The 18,660-nt window shown below is 41.3% G+C and overlaps 3 protein-coding genes across 7 annotated transcripts in view; 2 read left to right on the forward strand and 1 right to left on the reverse strand.

Moving 5' to 3' along the window:
* Window positions 1–9,623, forward strand: part of LOC135336491 (WD40 repeat-containing protein SMU1-like) — a 63,662-nt gene extending 54,039 nt beyond the window's left edge. For 3 of the 5 annotated variants that reach the window (XM_064532308.1, XM_064532309.1, XM_064532312.1), the window contains exons 9-11: window positions 8,502–8,669; window positions 8,919–9,071; window positions 9,377–9,623. In XM_064532308.1, the coding sequence (XP_064388378.1) occupies window positions 8,502–8,669; window positions 8,919–9,071; window positions 9,377–9,475 (420 nt within the window). In that variant the 3' untranslated portion in view covers window positions 9,476–9,623. Of the gene's footprint in view, window positions 1–5,050; window positions 5,194–5,240; window positions 5,308–5,547; window positions 5,692–5,842; window positions 5,891–6,124; window positions 6,278–6,465; window positions 6,639–6,956; window positions 7,165–7,562; window positions 7,659–8,013; window positions 8,269–8,501; window positions 8,670–8,918; window positions 9,072–9,376 lie in introns of those variants that run through there. The other 2 variants (XM_064532310.1, XM_064532313.1) reach the window with 2 other exon arrangements.
* Window positions 9,624–10,329: 706 nt separating this feature from the next.
* LOC135336574 (uncharacterized) lies at window positions 10,330–16,068 on the reverse strand. The gene is made up of 4 exons (XM_064532429.1): window positions 15,757–16,068; window positions 13,380–13,566; window positions 13,067–13,215; window positions 10,330–11,083 (listed from the first exon to the last, which is right to left on the reverse strand). The coding sequence occupies exons 1-4, from the start codon at window positions 15,812–15,814 to the stop codon at window positions 10,485–10,487; spliced, it is 993 nt and encodes a 330-aa protein (XP_064388499.1). The 5' UTR covers window positions 15,815–16,068; the 3' UTR covers window positions 10,330–10,484.
* A 1,511-nt stretch (window positions 16,069–17,579) lies between these two features.
* The window catches only part of LOC135336422 (mucin-3B-like), a 39,348-nt gene continuing 38,267 nt past the window's right edge, over window positions 17,580–18,660 (forward strand). The window contains exons 1-2 of the mRNA XM_064532203.1: window positions 17,580–18,303; window positions 18,360–18,497. Of these exons, the coding sequence (XP_064388273.1) occupies window positions 17,772–18,303; window positions 18,360–18,497 (670 nt within the window). The 5' untranslated portion in view covers window positions 17,580–17,771. The remainder of the gene's footprint in view (window positions 18,304–18,359; window positions 18,498–18,660) is intronic.

The raw sequence follows: 18,660 nt of genomic DNA on the forward strand, positions 1-18,660 counted from the left end.
AACCTCAAAAGGGGTGGATCAGACCTGCAGTAAATACATGATCATGTTGATATTCATGCAGTGGCACAAACAACAGGTGTGCAATAAGTATAGTAACAAATACGGATTATTTGAACCCACTGGTGGGGTCATCTAAGCCGTCCAGTTCCATGCAGATAACACAAGATAGTATATTAACAGTAACAAAACCACGATTGATTGAGTACTTGAACATAATTACATGTATTAGCAATTTACCTGATTCTTGTACATTGTGTATAAAGTAGCTTTCACCAACTGGATCTACACACACTGTATAGCGGGTAAGTTTCGTGGGGTAAAAAATTCGTTTAACTCGAGAAAAGGTGGTTTTCGTGAGTAAAAAGTTCGTTTAGTCTCGTGGCTGCACGGCATTCCTACGTTTCGATAAGCCACGCCTACATTAAAATTTCGTGGAGGTCAGCTTGCCCACGAAAATAACGAATATTTTACCCCACGAAAATTACCCGCTATACGGTATGCAGACCAATGCAGATAGCAACAGAAATTATGATTGGTCAAATCATCGTTGGTCACTATATACGCTACCAAACATGGTCACGTCAGTACACCATACAGGAAAGAAGGATTCCATATATTTACAATGGGAAACCACAAACCAACCACCTACATCGACAACAATGCACATGCACACCTGCAATCCAAACCAGCTCACAATATACAATATTTGTGTGGGAATCAATGTATTTAACAATGCATGAACTAAATTCATGTTCGATGGATGTCTCGCAGGCCATACTTTGAATATTGACAGTCAGTTGAGCCTTGGTGTCCCCACCTCATCCAGATTGGCATGGCTTAAAATTATTATTATAACTTTACAGTCACTATGTGTGAGGTAATGATATAAGAAAGGGGTGGCTTGGTAAATTGTGACTGAATCACTAATATATGATGCCCCTAGCTGAGTATAAAATACATAACCTTAATGGGGACAAATATAATTATGTTATATTATATATACATGCATACGAACCATTTGTGCCAGACCACCAGACCATCCCACACATGCCCATTTTTGGCCTGGCCATCGTGAATTATTGTCATGATTCCAATTTAGCTATTACCTTTCAGTTTGAGACACAATATTCATTTGTCACATGCCTCATCAGTGGACCAGAAACCTCACAATTAAAGGATATAATTATAGCTATAGCCACTGAATATTCATAATCACTAAACGATATCTGTTAATCCGGAAATTTCATGCCAGTACTCAGATGGAGTTTAGTCCCGCTCTATTCAGATTAGCGAGGGTCTATATACTGTAGTTCGATTTACACAACACAGTTGTGTGCATAGACGAGTGACCTGATGCGTGGGGTAGATCTATAATAAGAAAATGAATCTAATTATAACCACAATGAAAGTCACATGTGCACTGCTGTGGGTGCATGCATGTGTATAGAATAATAGAGATTATTAGGAAGAGTCGACTTTATCTAAAGATAGTAGCTTTGCTTTAACTAGCCAATGACCTTTAAGAACCTGTAGGTTTGAATTGCTGATATATATTCGACTTGGGAGTCTGTGAGAATGAACTGCAACTATCTTGTAAATGATTCGTTGTATCCGGCCTATTTATATCCGAATCAGGATTCCAACAGCACCACAACCGTGCCAGATGTCTACATTGCTGAAGCAGCAGTTCTCTCAGTGATGTTTCCATTGAGCTTTATTGGTATGGTGTTGAATATTGTCTTTATCTGTCGAAAGAAGACTAACTTTGTAGTAAGAAGGATGGTCTACCTAACTGTCATCACTACACTACAGCTTGGAGCGCTGTGGTTTGCGAGCATTCCTGCATTCAAACGAGATGATTTATTGTACCAATTTTGTGTTGACGGTGGAATATTGTATATGAGTGCAATAACTAGTTCACTATGGATGATGAGTATACTGTTCTGCTCTGTCTACTTTAATCTGGTAACAAAATTGTATGGTTGTTCATGTTGTTTCTCAAGAAGGCAAAATTACTGTTTGGAATTTTTGCTTATCATGATAACATTGCTTATTGGGTTGGTGTTCGGTGTGTTTACACATAAAATTGTCACATCAATTAGCTTGATCATAGATATAGATCTAGATGTAGCGGCAACATGTTTTTTCTCATTACCAGTTGCAATAGTGATGATAAGCGTGATAGGAAACACTAGTCTAATTTGTATCTGGTTTTGTCGATGGAGAAGGCAAATCGCAATTAAGAGAAGAGCCACGGCTGTACTAGTACAGCACGAAATTAAAGTCCTAAAGCTTTTATTATTCTTGATAAGTTATTTCGTTTTACATTCATGGTTACCAGCCTTAGGGCAAACAATTTTTGAAACTGTTATGTCGCTTTTCCCACTCTTAACTTTTGGCTGCTTGTGCTACAGCTTTTGTAGCAGAACAAGACATGTGAGTGCAGATATCGAGACGGCTGGTCCAGGACTACAAACTGCTCCACCCTCCACTAGAGTCAGCCTACCTACGGACACAGCTGAGCATGCTCCCAACTTCCTGAGCCCAAGTACAAATGGGCCTTCAGAGGTGACGCCATTGATAACATGAAGGACTGATTATAACGGTATTATAGCCTTACAATTAGTTTCTGTAATGACTTTGCTGGCTAGTTAATCACTTAGTTATTTCCTGTTCTTTCTATTTCCTGTGTTATAATGTTTACTGTTTAATTGTACATATACCTGCATGAGTTCTTATTACTTCTTTTGTATAGGTCTCTTTATTGCTTTGTGCTCTAGCCCGGCGGCCTGCTCCTAGCGGCGCTCTTTGTGTATGCATGGGAGCATCTTTATTGTCTTAGTATTTACCGTTTATATGTTTTGTGCATACTGTATATGGTTGAATGTTAAACTTGAACTGCCGCACGCTGCTCGGTGCATGAACTCAACAGTTTCAATTTCAAAGTTCCTTTTAATTCATATATAATTTTATCCCTTACAAATACGATTCCGAGTGATGCAAGCTACGCTGCATGTGCATGCTAATGCCTCTCGCTATGTTTTGCTTCGCTTAAAAGTATCAGGTATATTATGATTAATTAAGAGGTATATATGTGCTAGACAATGAACCCACACAGTCATTATAGAATAGGAGTTCAGATTCTGAGAAGTCTGTCTGATGGCTTGATGAATGATCTTCAAGGATAGAAGTATATAGAAGTACGTAGATCTACAATGTAGAAGTTTTAAAAGTATATTTTAAAAAGGAGGTTGATCTGCAATGAGAGCATAGTTCACAAGGGCTGCTTCTGGCAGTACAGTGCATGTAGGCTAGCCTCCTTCACAGGCCTTGGATTGAAGAGAAGGCTTGCTACTGACTGCTTGCGCATGCATGCATAAAATTATTCTCGTAAATAATTTCCCGTAATCCTGAATATATACGGACTAAGAATACACACGTGCAGACCTAGTATAGCTAATGACAGAGCTGTAGGTTTATTACAACTTAGAGTCAATAGCAGTAGTATATAGTAAATTTCACCGAAGGTATAGTATTAGATGGGGCATGCATGGCCTGTCCATATATAGGCTATATAGTGTCAACTCTCATGCACTTCCTTCAGATGATTATCAACTCATCTATATGCACACTGTTGCAGGCTTTGTTGGCATAGCAATTGCAAGCTAGGGGCAGCTATCGGAATGCTATCAGATGGGCTAGAAACCTTCAATCCTCATTGTGACTTCATTTTATACCGAGTATTATACGTTGTTATCTTGCGTTAGCCGGTATCTAGCTAATGGTTAGCGCATGCACAAGCAGTCGATACCAGGCCCATTCTCAGAGGGAAGCACAGCCTGGGATCGAGACTAAGTGTGCACGTGGGCATGCAGCTTTGCTTCCTGGCTCTTGTATATATAGCTAACAAACAGCTAGCTAGCTAGCTATAGTGTATGGCTAACTCATTAAAGTTGAATAGAAAGTTTGTGCGAATAAATGATCGATGCTATACGTATAACAGATTTTGAAGAGACTGCAACAGCCTTCACTGTGAGTAAACTATAGCCATAACTCGAGAAAGAAGCTTAGTTGGCTAATCCACAAATCAATATCCAAGAGAGCGTGGCTAGAGAAGCTGTTTTTTCGTCGCATTGCAACCGTTGACACATACACACATGCACATGCACACACATGCACAGTCAGCTTTATACCGTATCCTTCGTATAGATTCGCAGCGCCTCGAGGTATAATATATAATTTAAGTACATGCCGTGTAGACAGTAAAACAGTGCAGCATGCAGTGAATTTGTCATGCATGTGCTGACAGATACCTTTTCTTTCAAGTATATTCTGGCAGATCTTGGTAACAATCTCTTAATCTTTCCTAATATTCAATAGGATCTTAATCAGTGCTCTGAAGGTTGCTTCACTGCATGCATGGGTTTGTAATCTCTCCAGATTGACAAACAGTTGATCACTGCCGTATAGATCAATTGCTTTTAACAAAAGCGTCTCTCTTTACATCAGTTTGTTTGTTTCCAGTCAACTTCAGTAGAGCTCCACATCATCAAATTGCATATAGCTACTGCGAGAGCAAAAGGTTGTTTTGTTTAATCTCTTGATCCAATTAACTGCTTGTCCTGCTCGACCATCAACTTGTGTAGTCTGTGGATCCTACATATGATGGTAGTGGGTCCACCGGTACGCGGTCCTAACAGCCTCTGCTCTGATTAGCAAACCGATCAATTTAAGGAGCACATGACTGAGGCACCTGATGTAAAGCAGTAAATATAAAGTACTAGAATGTCACAAATTAAGAGAAGGTCGACTCAATATCGATAGTTCAGTTTATAGCAAAGGATGAAGATAAAACATGTATGGTTATAATTATACCAACTCCCGGCCACTAGACCTGTATAATTATGATCATACTTCACTTTGTATTCCAGTTGTCCAGTGAATGTAGTGTCTACACTATTCTTTATAGCAGAGCTGCATGACTGTTGAACATTCCTTACATTTAGGCATGCACTGCTGAAGCTAGCCTCGATTCCAGGCCTTTCTCTTCGCGACCTGGAATCGAGGCTATGTTGAGTATGACAAGACTTGTCACAAGTCTAGTTAACGATTCTTACCAGACAAACACGTGCCTCTAGTGTATAGTAGTTTGGGAGCAGCAAACATGACTACATTAGAGATAGAATCCACAGAGTAAGTTATAGCAATAAATACCTTTATAATTATAACCTCCCCCTCAGTATAATTCGGCTGGTTGAGCAATATCTGAAAGAGAACCATTTGCTCAGGACTCTAGCAACAATTCAGGTATGCCCCGCCCCTTTTTATATATGCATCTATAATTTTATGGTGTTGTGTTGCTTCGTAACCCTGAGGAGGTCCGACATGCATGCACGAATCACTACAAGTTCAGTGCATTGATGTCATTGCGGTCACGTGATAATGTCTAGGCCAAATGCACTGAACTTGTAGTGATTCGTGCACGCATGTCGGACCTCCTCTGTTCGTAACCTATTTGTAACCTATTCTTGTTGGCCATGGCGACAGGATGAGACGGGGGTAACTCTAAACACTGTGGAGAGTATTGACGGGTTTGTGTCAGAGATCAACCACGGTCACTGGGACACTGTGCTGCAGGTGATCCAGAGCCTCAAGCTACCCGACAAGACACTCATAGATCTGTACGAACAGGTGTGTACTCTGTGTGGGTGTGAGTGTGTGGGGAGTGGGGGTGTGTGTGGGTGCCTCAAGCTACCAGACAAGACACTCATAGATCTGTACGAGCAGGTGTGTACTCTGTGTGGGTGTGAGTGTGTGGGGGATGGGGTGTGTGTGAGTGATCCAGAGCCTCAAGCTGCCTGACAAGACACTCGTAGATCTGTACGAACAGGTGTGAGTGTGGGAGTACTGTGTGTGTGTGTATACAGTGAAGCTTGTCTAACAAGTTACCCTCTATAATACAGCCAGGTTAATGGTCCCTAAAGTCTCCATAGCATGTGTTTGGACCTGTGTTAGTAGGTAACCTCTTTATTGGAGTTGAGACATTATAACTGGTCTGTGTGTGTGTGTTTACTTTCTGTTTAGTAGGTACTGTATGATATAATTATTACTATTGATTATGTAGATTGTGATTGAGCTGATAGAGCTTCGTGAGCTGGGTGCAGCAAGGTCACTGCTGCGTCAGACTGACCCAATGATCAGACTCAAGGAGGAGGAGCCTGAGAGATACATACACCTAGAGAATATGCTCGCCAGATCGTACTTTGACCCCAGAGAGGTGAGTGGATAATGCGGTATGGGTGTTCTAAAAATGAGCAATTTAGAATACTGACCTTTAACCTTTACTTATTTTCCTAGTACAGTATTGCCTTTTCTTAACAGTATGCATTCGTACATGTATAATTGGATTCTTGACTTTTAGCTGAAATCAGATGTTATTTTCACTAATCCCTCCTTTCCCCTTAGGCGTACCCAGAGGGCAGCTCTAAAGAGAAGCGACGTGCTGCCATAGCGCAGGCTCTATCTGGAGAGGTGTCAGTGGTACCACCCTCCAGACTCATGGCACTGCTGGGTCAGAGCCTCAAGTGGCAGCAACACCAGGGACTGCTGCCTCCTGGAACAGTCATTGATTTGTTCAGGTGACTACCCCCCTACCCATACTGTTAGGTTGGTCTAGAGATAGGTGTTATTAGTGGCCCAAGGACTGTGCGTATAATGCATGTTGTAGCATCTTCAGACAGTCGTATCTTGTACTAATTTTCTAGGAGCCCTTTCAGATTATGTTCTCAGTTCTATATATTTGATTTTTCTTTTTTTCGTGCTTGTTGTATAAGTGTAGTTCTTGATAGTAGAACTGCATTAAGAAACTCTGCATGCCACACACATTACACACCCTCACACACACACACTTTACACACCCTCACACACACACACTTTACACCCCCTCACACACACAGAGGCCGTGCTGCCATTAAAGATCTTGAGGAGGAGAAATATCCCACCTTACTCAACAGGACGATAAAGTTTGGCACCAAGTCATACCCTGAATGTGCAGCATTCTCTCCGGACGGTCAGTACTTGGTCACCGGGAGTGCCGACGGTTTCATTGAGGTGTGGAACTTCACCACGGGGAAGATAAGGAAAGATCTCAAGTATCAAGCACAGGTGAATGAAACACATTTGAATGGCTGTAACTAATTAAGACTGTAGGTCCATTCATTTCTATTTGAAAGCTTAAAAAGAGAGCCCTTTCATATGATTTGTTCCAAGGGTCATTTTTTGGCCGTTTTGATAGACTTCATTTGCTCATCTGAAGCATGCATGGTACGTTTACATTCGCAGGTGAATTTGAGTGGCAGCTAGTAACTTTAGCCATTAGATGAACACACATACAGTATGGGACTGTTCTAGTTTAGCATTTTTGAACGCCCTTACATGTAACTTACATGTACTTTTGTTAAATGTTCCACTATTACAATGATTTTCCTGAAAGCTTAAAATGGGATATGATCAACTGGTGGTGTATGGCTGGCACCTGTGTATAATGGTTGTCACCCCCTCAGGATAGTTTCATGATGATGGAGGACTCTGTGCTGTGTGTGGCCTTCAGTAGAGACAGTGAGATGCTTGCCACTGGGTCACATGGAGGGAAGATCAAGGTACAGGCACAGACTGTGTGATACCTGTACCTTGATGTGCTCTGATACTATCATTATGGAATGTAGTACCTTGTAGATGAGTACGCTGTACAGCTGTACTTTAATACCACATTCCTTTTATCAAGAATTAACGTGATCACTGTCAGATTTGGTGTGGTGATTTTTAACCTGCTTGGAGCAAGCAAATTTTCTACTGCACCTTGGTCGACCACCCGCTTGATATTTGGAACCTATATTTTCACCCACTTGTGCAAAATCCTAAAAGAAACCCTGAGTTTCAATATAATTATACGCACCCATCTCTGTTCTAATTACAGGTATATACATATTCCCAACCCTCCGCTCAACCCTCCAGGTGTGGAAGCTGCAGACTGGTCAGTGCTTGCGTAGATTCGAGCGTGCTCACTCTAAGGGGGTCACAAGTGTACAGTTCTCACGAGACGGCTCTCAGCTGCTCAGTGCTTCTTACGATCAGACGATTCGTATCCATGGTCTCAAGTCTGGGAAGACGCTGAAAGAGTTCAAAGGTCACACGTCGTTCGTGAACATGGTGACGTTTGTTCCTGACTCTCCGCAGATTTTGTCGTGCAGTAGCGACGGCAGTGTTAAGGTGAGAGAGTTATGTAGTTCAATATTACTTTAGTGCTACCTTTGAGTGGTGCTTATCCATTATTTAGCTCAAGGACTGTGGAGTTATTATGAAACTCTTGCCACAGGAATTTTACGCTAATTATGTTAAATATGGTCCTTTTAGTCTTGCGATAACTTTGTTAGTTTATTGTATTCCTTGCCCATCCCTGATAGTCTGTTGATATTATTGGACTGCTGTAACTCTCTCTCTAGTACTGGAACTTGAAGACGACCGAGTGCATCAACACGTTCAAGGGTCCGCCCTCGGGGGGTCAGGCTGACATCACCGTCAACTCCGTCCATTTTCTACCCAAGACTCCCGACCAGTTTGTCGTCTGTAACCGTAGCAACACTCTACTGCTCATGAACACACAGGGACAGGTATGTTTTAGAACCACGGCAACTATAAGAAATAATTATGAATAGACATTATAGCATCTAAGAAGTTGAACTCTGTCTCTTACAACCTAGGCCACCCTCTAATATAGCCAGGTTAATGGGTCACAAATTCTCCATATACGATTGGGGAATGGAAGAAATAATTGTATTTGCGGCGAGAGCACACTGGAACACATTTCTTATGCTATCCAAGGCTATAGTATTCAGGTCATCCTTCCCTTGTTCTCGCAGATCGTGAGGAGTTTCAGTTCTGGTAAGCGTGAGGGCGGAGACTTCCTGTGCTGTATACTCTCACCCCGAGGAGACTGGATCTATTGTGTAGCAGAGGACAGGATTCTCTATTGCTTCAGTACAACCACAGGGAAGCTGGAGCATACGCTAGTGGTAAGTTATTGTGGAGGGGGAGAGTGTGTGCTTGGTTGATGTTGTGTACTCTGCTTTATAGAATCCTTACATATGTATGTTTATAAATAAAACCAAATGATAGCAATTCTATATAGGCTTGGCTTATTGACTTATAAATAATTATATTTAGCGTTGAGGTGTTGTGATGCTTTTGTCTGGTGTGGTCTCAGTCTTTATATGTGTACAGTGTATAACTGATCAGTCACTTATACTGAGAAATATCGTGATGCCCTATTTGAGCTGGTCTCGGTCTTATTCCCTTCCTTCTTTATTTCTCCTCCCAGATTCATGAGAAAGATGTCATTGGTATAGTGCACCACCCGCACCAAAACCTCATCGCCACCTTCGGAGAAGACAGTCAACTCAGACTATGGAAGCCCTAGCAACGGCACGCTAGAGTAACTCACTTTGTTCATGAATGCATATACAGTACAATAAAGTCTGTTTAGTAACCTAGCTACTGAGCTTTTTGTTATCATTATACCTTACTAATACCTAATTAAGGTGACATAATATTTTCCCGGGTATTAATTTCTGCTATTTCTGCAATTAATTGTAAAAATCGCAAACATTATACTCTCAGATAATTGGACTCATTAAAACTACATTATAATAGAAACGCATCATATAACGAGTGCTGCAAGCTGCGCTGTGCTAATGCCATGTTATGCGTTGTACGAACAAAATTAATGATGCTACGAAAGATTCTCAAGAGACTGCAACAGCCTTCAATGTGTAGCCATAACTCGAGAAAGAAGCTTTAGTTTGCTAATCCACGAATCAAAATCCTATAGAAGCTGTTAGTTTTCTTTGCATTGAGCAGTTACAGCTGGAAAAGACACACGTACACACAGCTTTACCGTATCCCTCGTGCGGTTACACCTCGAGGCATAATTATTATACACATAACATTAATTTATGAGTAGAATTTAATACCAAATGAGGCTAATAGTTAGGCCTTATTAATTGATAAAGAATTGCTTTTTTTCACCTTCAATTCTTGAGAATTGTGCCTCAAAAAATAAGACGTAATTTTGTAAACATAAACACAACTGCAATATTCATGACACAAGACATAATTGTAAGGTTATCCTGCTGAACTATAATATCCACTTTCAACCATTATTTTTGGTATACCATTTTTTTGCCATGAGAACGTCGTTATGCAAAACTTATGCCCACTAAACTGTCGTAGAATTGACAAGCTAATTGATTAAGGGCTTACTGTGCTGAGATATATACTATCAAAATTATTAACAGTCAAGCAAAGCGTGTTATAAGTAAAAAAAAAAAGTGGAAAGTGATATGGTACAGATCAGTCCACATGTTATACAGCATGCAGATACTAATTAATTTGCTATCAGTGACTATCACTATCAGTTAAAGTTCAATTCACTGAGCAGAAGGTGGTTGTCCAGTGGGGTACTGAGCAGGGGGTGGTTGTTCAGCGGGGTACTGAGCAGGGGGTGGTTGTTCAGCGGGGTACTGAGCAGGGAGTGGTTGTCCAGCGGGGTACTGAGCAGGGGGTGGTTGTCCAGCAGGGTACTGAGCAGGAGGTGGTTGTCCAGTGGGGTACTGAGCAGGGAGTGGTTGTCCAGCAGGGGATGGTTGTCCAGTGGAATAAGGGGCTGGGGGCTGCTGAGGGTAGGACGTGTGATACTCGGGGTCAGCATATTGTCCAGTTGGGTAGACAGCTACTGGTTGCATATTTTGAGGGGGGGGCTGTGGCGAGTAGGGAGGAGTTTGATCCATGGGCTGCTGCACAGGATAGGCCGTATCTTGTGTATTTGACGCAGTGACGCCGACTACATCTGTCGACGCAGCATTATTGATTAGGGGAGTACTGCGTGCGTAGAGAGCAAGACGACGTCTTCTCCTTATTAAACTACGGACCGAGAATACAATCAAAAGTGTGACGATGGGGATAGCAACAAGAAGACTCACTACAATTCCAGCTATAGCTATTTTCCAGTTGTAGGATAACGATAAACCTGCATAAATAGTATATCAGCGTCGATAAGCAATAAATATTAGCAGGAGTACATGAATAGGAGTAAGCAACTACTATACACACCATCGGTATTATCTCACTACGTCACAAACACTTGTGTAGTGTAAACTGTGGTTACTTTGTGTACATGACCATGTATGGCTGCATGTAGACTGGCGGCGACAGCCGCCCGAGCGCGTAGCGCGAGTGACTGACCAACTGCCTATCAGTCACTCGTCTCAGCGGAAGTGTATAGATCATATGACACTACCAAACATGAATATCATTATAGATAATGTGGTTAAATTTTGCTATGAGATTTAGCTACTATGGAATGCACTGAATCCCCTGAAGTGTAAGTGCGGTTACGGCTAATATGACGTTGAGCAATCTGATAGGCTGCAATGCTCGTTGCAGCTGAGACGAGTGACTGATAGGCAGTTTGCCAGTCCCTCGCGCTACGCACGCGAGGGGCTGTCGCCGCCAGTCTAGGCTGCATGGTAGGCTCACTTAGAAATTGTCAACAAGAGTGCAAGGGCATGTGCAGGCTAGGCTGAAACTATATACAAGACTTAGAGTACTCTTTAGAACAGCATAGATCTAGATCTACTCAGCTAATATCATCTAGAATTGGCTGTTCACCATGAAATTGGTAACTAATCTTTGCTGAATAACATGTTTGATCCAATGCAAAGTAGTTAGCATTGTGTGTGGTGCTGGGTTACCGTGTATAGAGAGAACTAAACTAGAGGTGTGACAAGCTGCTCCATCTCTTACTTGCAATGTCATGGAATATTGCAAGTTGTGTGTCTGAGGAAACAACATCAACCTTGAGAGACACAGCAGTAACAAGGGATGCCCATGCACTAAAAGTAGGAATTTCTTCAAAGTCTGAGTCGATTACTTGTGAGTCTTTTGAGAGCTTCATTTCTACCCCAGATGCAACGCAACGTGATCATTCACATCAAGTGAAACAAGAGCAGATCAGACTGGAAGGAAACTTTACGTGACAAGGGGAAAAACCAACTATACTAGACATTTCTACCTAAACAGAATTGCCAAATTATGGAACTCACTCCCGGCTGATATATTGGACTTTTCAGCATCTGTCTACAGTATAAAACAAAAAGTACGGCAATATTTAATATCTAACTTTGAACAATCGGATGTATGCTCGTACCACCTGATATGCCCATGCCAGAACTGCCACACAATATAATGATTTTTGTTTTGTTTGTTGTTGTTTTTTGTTTTTTCTTGTTTTGTTTTGTTCCATGCAGCTGCCCCTGAAAAGGGGTCAGTCTGTTAGCATTAGGATGTATGCCTGCTAGACCTTACTACCTTACTCTATTTTCTGTACTGTCATATGCTGTAAAGCTCTCATAATAATAATAATAATATTAAACGTAGGAAATCGTATCACGAAAATTTAAGTATGCATCTTTGCCTCTATACACTTGATGTAAAATTGTTTGTATTGATTGCACAGGCAGTCTGCAAGCTTTACCAAGCCATCATCTATAGATAAAAACCTGTTTTCTCTCCGGGTACATCTCTAGTTGTGGTAGCTTCTCTACTTCTTCAGTTAATTTTCTCACCAATGCTAGATTATTTTATTCAGTAGCAAGCTTTTTGGCAACTTCTATCACAGTTGCTTTGCTGTGTTCATGTTTCTTTGCTTTTCTTCATTTTGTGCAAGAGCTAGCCACCTGGACATTCTACCAAGTGTGCTTGCACAATGTATGTAATTAACCACACTGTTTTGATTGTGGTTGTAGGCCACTTGAGATGTGGGCGTTTTACACATGCACATGTAGTATGACGTGACATGACACAGTGAGATAACAACACGTTTGTATGGGCTGTATAGTAGTTGCTTACTCCTATTCATGTACTCTTGATATTAGTCATAATTATTGTGATAATAATGCCAATGTCTCAGCTATGCAAATTACTGTATTGATACTATATAATTTTATTATACCTGTAAAACAGATCAAGGCCACATCTTCTGAATGGCTGCAATCTTCAACTCCAATAGGGTTAGCAAGACAATCAATGAGTCTGCTCTCAATTCCTGAGCAACGAAGCTCATCCAGCCATATCCGAGTGATTGATGAAGCTTGGGAAAAACTATAAATAAGGAAATCATTATCAGAACTATATATCGAAGCTGCATGCAATAGAAACTTTGGTACAAACTGTACAATTTCTTCAATTCAATAGCGAGTCATGCATGAAAGGATATATAATTATAGTTAACACGACTATCTTTTCTGATGAGCATACACACCCACCCTAGTGTTGCAACATTTCCGTATAGAGTGTAGCTTGAGAACCCTAGTTGACGACAAGCCACTCTTGCATCATTTGGACCAAAGCTATCATCACACACTGTCCCCCATTGTCCATTGTAGAAGAACTCCAATCTGCCAGAGAAGCCTCCTGTTCTGCCTACCAGCCTCAGGTCTCCACTTATTTGTCCTGTATATATAATTATATGGAAGGCACGAAAATTAATACACTGATGATTATATAAGTAGGCCACACCCCTCCCACACATAATGTATACTCATGCGCGAGGGTAGCCTCGATTCCAGGCCGCTCTTCCTCGAAGAGAGGGCCTGGTATCGACTGCTTGTGCATGCGCTAACCATTAGCCAGATACCGGCTAACACAGGATAACAACGTGTATGCTCAGTAAAACAAAGACGTCACAACGAACGGAAGTGGATTGAAGGAAGTAGATAGAAAGTTCGATTGAAGGTTTCTAGCCCATCTCTGAGAAAGAGCTGATAGCTACCCGTAGCCTGCTATGCTAACAAAAGACCCACAGCCTGCAACAGTGTGGATGACAATCGTCTGAAGGGAGTGAAAGCTGACAATAGCCTAATGGACAGGCCACGCCCATCTAATACTAACTTTGGTGAAAGTCTACTATACTGCTACTGGCTCTATCAGAAAGAAAATAGTTGTGCATAGCTGTACAACAAAACTACAGCTTTGTCTCTAGCTAGCTAGCTAGCTGGCTAAATAGCTCTGTGTATGACTTCAATACTTTGTCAGAATATTTTCGTGATAAATTCAGTATTATAGGACATTTTACGGGAACAAATATCCAATAATGTTGCGCATGCGCAAGCAGTTAGTAGCAGGCCTTCTCTTCAGGGGAGGCTAGTGAAGGAGGCTAGCGCGAGGGCTGCATGTAGCTGCATGTATTTAGCTGTACAGCACGAGGGCATGACGTCATAACCGATTTAATGATTATAGCCGCAGTTATCAACACAGAATGACAGAAGACAGACAGACTGACCGATTACTATAACCTGTGGCGTAGTGGCGTGCCTCGGGTTAATAATTATGCCTCGGTGCGCATGCGCAAGCGAGGTATACGGTAGTGTGTTTGTGTGTCTGTGTGTGTGTGTCTGTGTGTGTCTGTGTAGACCGCTACAGCTGCTCAAGGATGAATCAAGTGCAAGTAAGAGTTTCTATAGGCTTCTAGTCATGTTTACTTGGATTTTAATTCGTGGATTTGCAAAATAATGCTTCGTTCTCGATTTATGCCTAGTTTTGCTTACTTGGAATGCCATTGCAGCCTTTTCAGAAAAGTCCGTAGCAAAACTTGTTCACCGAGTGTTACTACTCTACTTAGTAGTTAGCTCTGCACTAGAACGCTAGCTATTGGTAGCTGCAAGAGTGAGCAGAGAGCTGCAAGGCTCTGCTGACTTGCAGCCATTAATTTTAGACTTGAACTTTTGGCATCGATCGTTTTTAACAACAATCATGGTTGATCATTACCCACTATTTGGTTGATTGCATGCAGCAAAATAAAAGATGTTCATCATGATAATAATAATTTATAATCAATGTGTGTATAAAAGCTAGTTTTATGTTATGTAGCTTTGGCACCTCCACCGAGGCATCAGCACCCGCGGTGCTTTCATTATACATGTAGTATATACCGTATAGCGCGAAATTTTCGAGGCACTTATATTTCATGGATTGGCCTCTAAAAGCACATTTCGTTGCACAATGTTCGCGGAATGACTGCATGCTTACCGGAAGCTACGCCTTAAATCTTTGCACGTTATAGCAGGTAATTTAACAATTTTCGTGGACTTAATTTTCGTGTAGAATTCTAACCCACGAAATCCGCGAAAATTAATCCCCTCGAAAATTTCGCGCTATACGGTAGTTTGCTTGTTGAAGCCATACCCAAAATTAGATACAACAAGCTTGTTTCCATAGTAACAGCGCAATGCGCATGCACATTTTCGGGAGACGCCCATTTTCTGAAATAAGAGGGCCGGATTGTGCTTACAGTGTTAACACAATTTCAAACAGTTGACACAAGTACTAAGATTTGTGACTTCAACATGCAGTATATACTCAGGAGTGAAATGCGTGGGCCCAAAACTAGATTATATAATACGTTTATTACGGCCGGATATGACGTTTTGGCAAATAAAATTGGAATAGAGAGCAAAATAATAATGATTCATTATCCTTGAGACAGAACCGTCATTAGTTAAGGTAGGGTACTTTTTGTAGCCACTTTCTAAGGCCACCTCACTATTCTGACCAAGCTGCACTGTCTCAAGGGTGGCCAGATTAAGGAGAGTGCAGAAGCATGCAGTCAATAGATCTATAGCAAATTCAAAAGTAAGAGCTCACCTCTAACAGCCCAAACCAGGCTCATAAAAGTGACTGACTTCCACAGCAAGCAACTCATTCTTGGCAATGCTTCTTACAATTCAGTCAACTGTCCCAGATTTAGCACCCCGAAAGAAAACTGCTCTATTCACCTCGGATATCCCGGATTTTCAAGGTTGCTGCTTCTGAGCTGGGTTCTGAAACTACTGCTAGAATATTCAGCTAGAATATTCAAACAATGAACAAAAAAACAGCTTTAGGCCACTCCAAATGAGACTGGTTCCTGTCAGAGACTCTAGTAAATTATATGCGGGTGTGAGCAGTATTATCATTATTCATTACTATGAATCTCATTATAAATGTGTTGCGTCATCAATGAATTTAATTAATCACCCACAAAAATGTTACTATACACACATACCCCCACAAACAGTAAACAAAGAACAAGAAAAAAGTAATTTCAATATTTCATTGGATAATTAGAGAAATAATGGCCATAATGAGTCTCTCATTTGGAGTGGCCTTACACCATAAGATAGTGTAGAAATCTTTCTACACTATCTATGCCTGTAGCCTCGAGACCAGCCGTTCCTTATCTGAAAGAACGCCTGGTCAAGTTCCAATGTAGCACTCGTCCAGCTGAGTCAGCGTTTTATAGCTACTAATGATATTCATGGGTAATACACCTTGGGCGGACCTTGTGCGGGCAATTACCGGTCCAAGAAATTCCTGGACTGCTGGACAAGTGCTACATTGGAACTTGACCAGGCGTTCTTTCAGATAACGAACGGTTGGTCTCGAGGCTACTATGCCTGGACTGTTTTGTGTTTATTACACACACTTGATAAGCCCACGTGATCCCGTTTCCAATCCCTCTTTCTACACTATCTATGGTTAGCTAAGCTAATAACTGGGTGGGGCTCACTTACACCTAGAGTACAAAATGTACTGATAGTGCAATTAATAATGACATAATAATTATTATGAGCTGCTTTGCGCAGTGAGCTAGTGGAGGAGTAGCCTCAATTCAAGACCGATTAAAATACGTATTTTAATCGGCCTAGAATCGAGGCTAGTGGAGGAGCTGAGCCTCAGTGTTGGAGCAACAATTTCAGTACATCTTCTCCCATGTAGGAAACATGATTGAAACAGATATATTTGCGCTGAAAATAAGGCACAGAGTGGGGCAGTTGGGAGCACGAAGCTTGTCCTCTGTCCCAAGAAAGTCCGCTTGTGGGAGGTTGTTTTTGTCAGTGTACTTAGCTAGTGAGAGGTTGTCCTCTCTAGTGGGAGGCTATATAGGGTCCACTATAAGTGCAAATACACTATATAGAGGCTGGCTGGTTGGGGCTGCTCTACTAAAAAATAACTCTGCAGTACACATGAGTTAAAATGTTTAATAACAATGATTACTCAGTATAAGCTTGCTCAAGTATGTACAGCAGGTCAAGGTCTCAGTTTGTGCATGTATACTATAAGACCTCAATTTAAATCCATCATCCAAATATGCGATACCTTTGAGCTTAATTTTTAACAGCGGCGTTTACTTTTTTATGCAAATTCAGTCGGGTCGCCAATGACACGTTTTAATGAAGTAAATTATTATATCATCACTTTAAACAAATGTACTGTGGTGTTCTAACCTCTTGTCTGAGTAGATTGATAGTATACCGTATAGCGGGTAATTTGGGATTACCAAGGTTACACCAAACATGTGCATGCATGTGCATGCTTGAGTACTCATGCACACATATAGCCTCGATCCCAGGCCGAGTTTTTGCTTTTATAACGATTACTAATAGGCGAACAAAAGCGAAAACTCGGCCTGGGATCGAGGCTAGCACACATAATGATGATAGCTAGCTCATGTTGAGTGTGTGATTATAACTATAGAAACTGTGGCTATAGTAATTCAATTATAACAAGTGGGCAGCTACCTGCACTCTGTTACCAAGACAATGTGAAACTATGCAGCTCTATATATAGTGAGAGCTGCATGTAGGGTCTAAGCTATAACATTTTCTAACTCTAGTAGGATGTGGGTTCTTAGGCTCGTTTGTTTTGAGGCCTTGCTTGTAGGCCAAGTCTTTTCTCAAGAATTACCGGCAGATGCTTGTGAAAGATTAACTGAAGGAAACTTGGGAACCACGGACTTGTCCTCAACTGGTTTGGTGTCTGCCGCTATTATCACAACAGTTGGTGATGGCATTGTCGTCTCTACTCGTCTGATTCCTGGTAGCATACATATTGTGTGTGAAGCCCAGCATGAGATTCGAGACAGATACAGATACACATCAGCTCTCTTTTCTTATGTCTGTACCACTACTGGTAACCGCACGCTTGCATTCTGTGATAATTCTGCAGTCATCACAGCCCAACTAACTTTGAGCTGTGTGGATCGTGCCTGGTCTCTCACTCTCCTCGGCACTAGTGCTTCTCCCTTAACACCAAATCCTGTGGCCACTGCTTCAACTTCACTAGCCTCTACTTGTTCATTGTGCTTTCCTCCAGACAATACTTTTGTTAACTTTTTACAGTTGGTGGTTTCAGAAGTTACCCATTGTGTTGGTAAGTATACTCTGTCACTTACCAGTGTAAGCTTTTAATATGAACTGTTTTAATAGAATGTGACTGTGCTGTTGGTCTTGGACGCTGTTTTGGCTCAGAAATTAGTGACCAGACTTGTTGCAACTACTTTAGTGAGAGTAGTTGTGTTGAAAACTGCCCTCTAGGTCAAGTATCTGGTACCAACTTTGTATGTGGTAAGTTTGAACTGCTGTATACATATAGTAAACACGGAACCACATTTGCCAAACTCTGTGTCATATCATTGTCGTCACTGTTCAATTAATGAGCATTGTTGAGTTTATTGTTTATAGTGTTCTTGAGTAAATATCATCTGTGATTTGTAGCACACCTGTATCA

Source organism: Halichondria panicea, chromosome 5, assembly GCF_963675165.1.
Source record: "Halichondria panicea chromosome 5, odHalPani1.1, whole genome shotgun sequence".
NCBI classification, from domain to species: domain Eukaryota; kingdom Metazoa; phylum Porifera; class Demospongiae; order Suberitida; family Halichondriidae; genus Halichondria; species Halichondria panicea.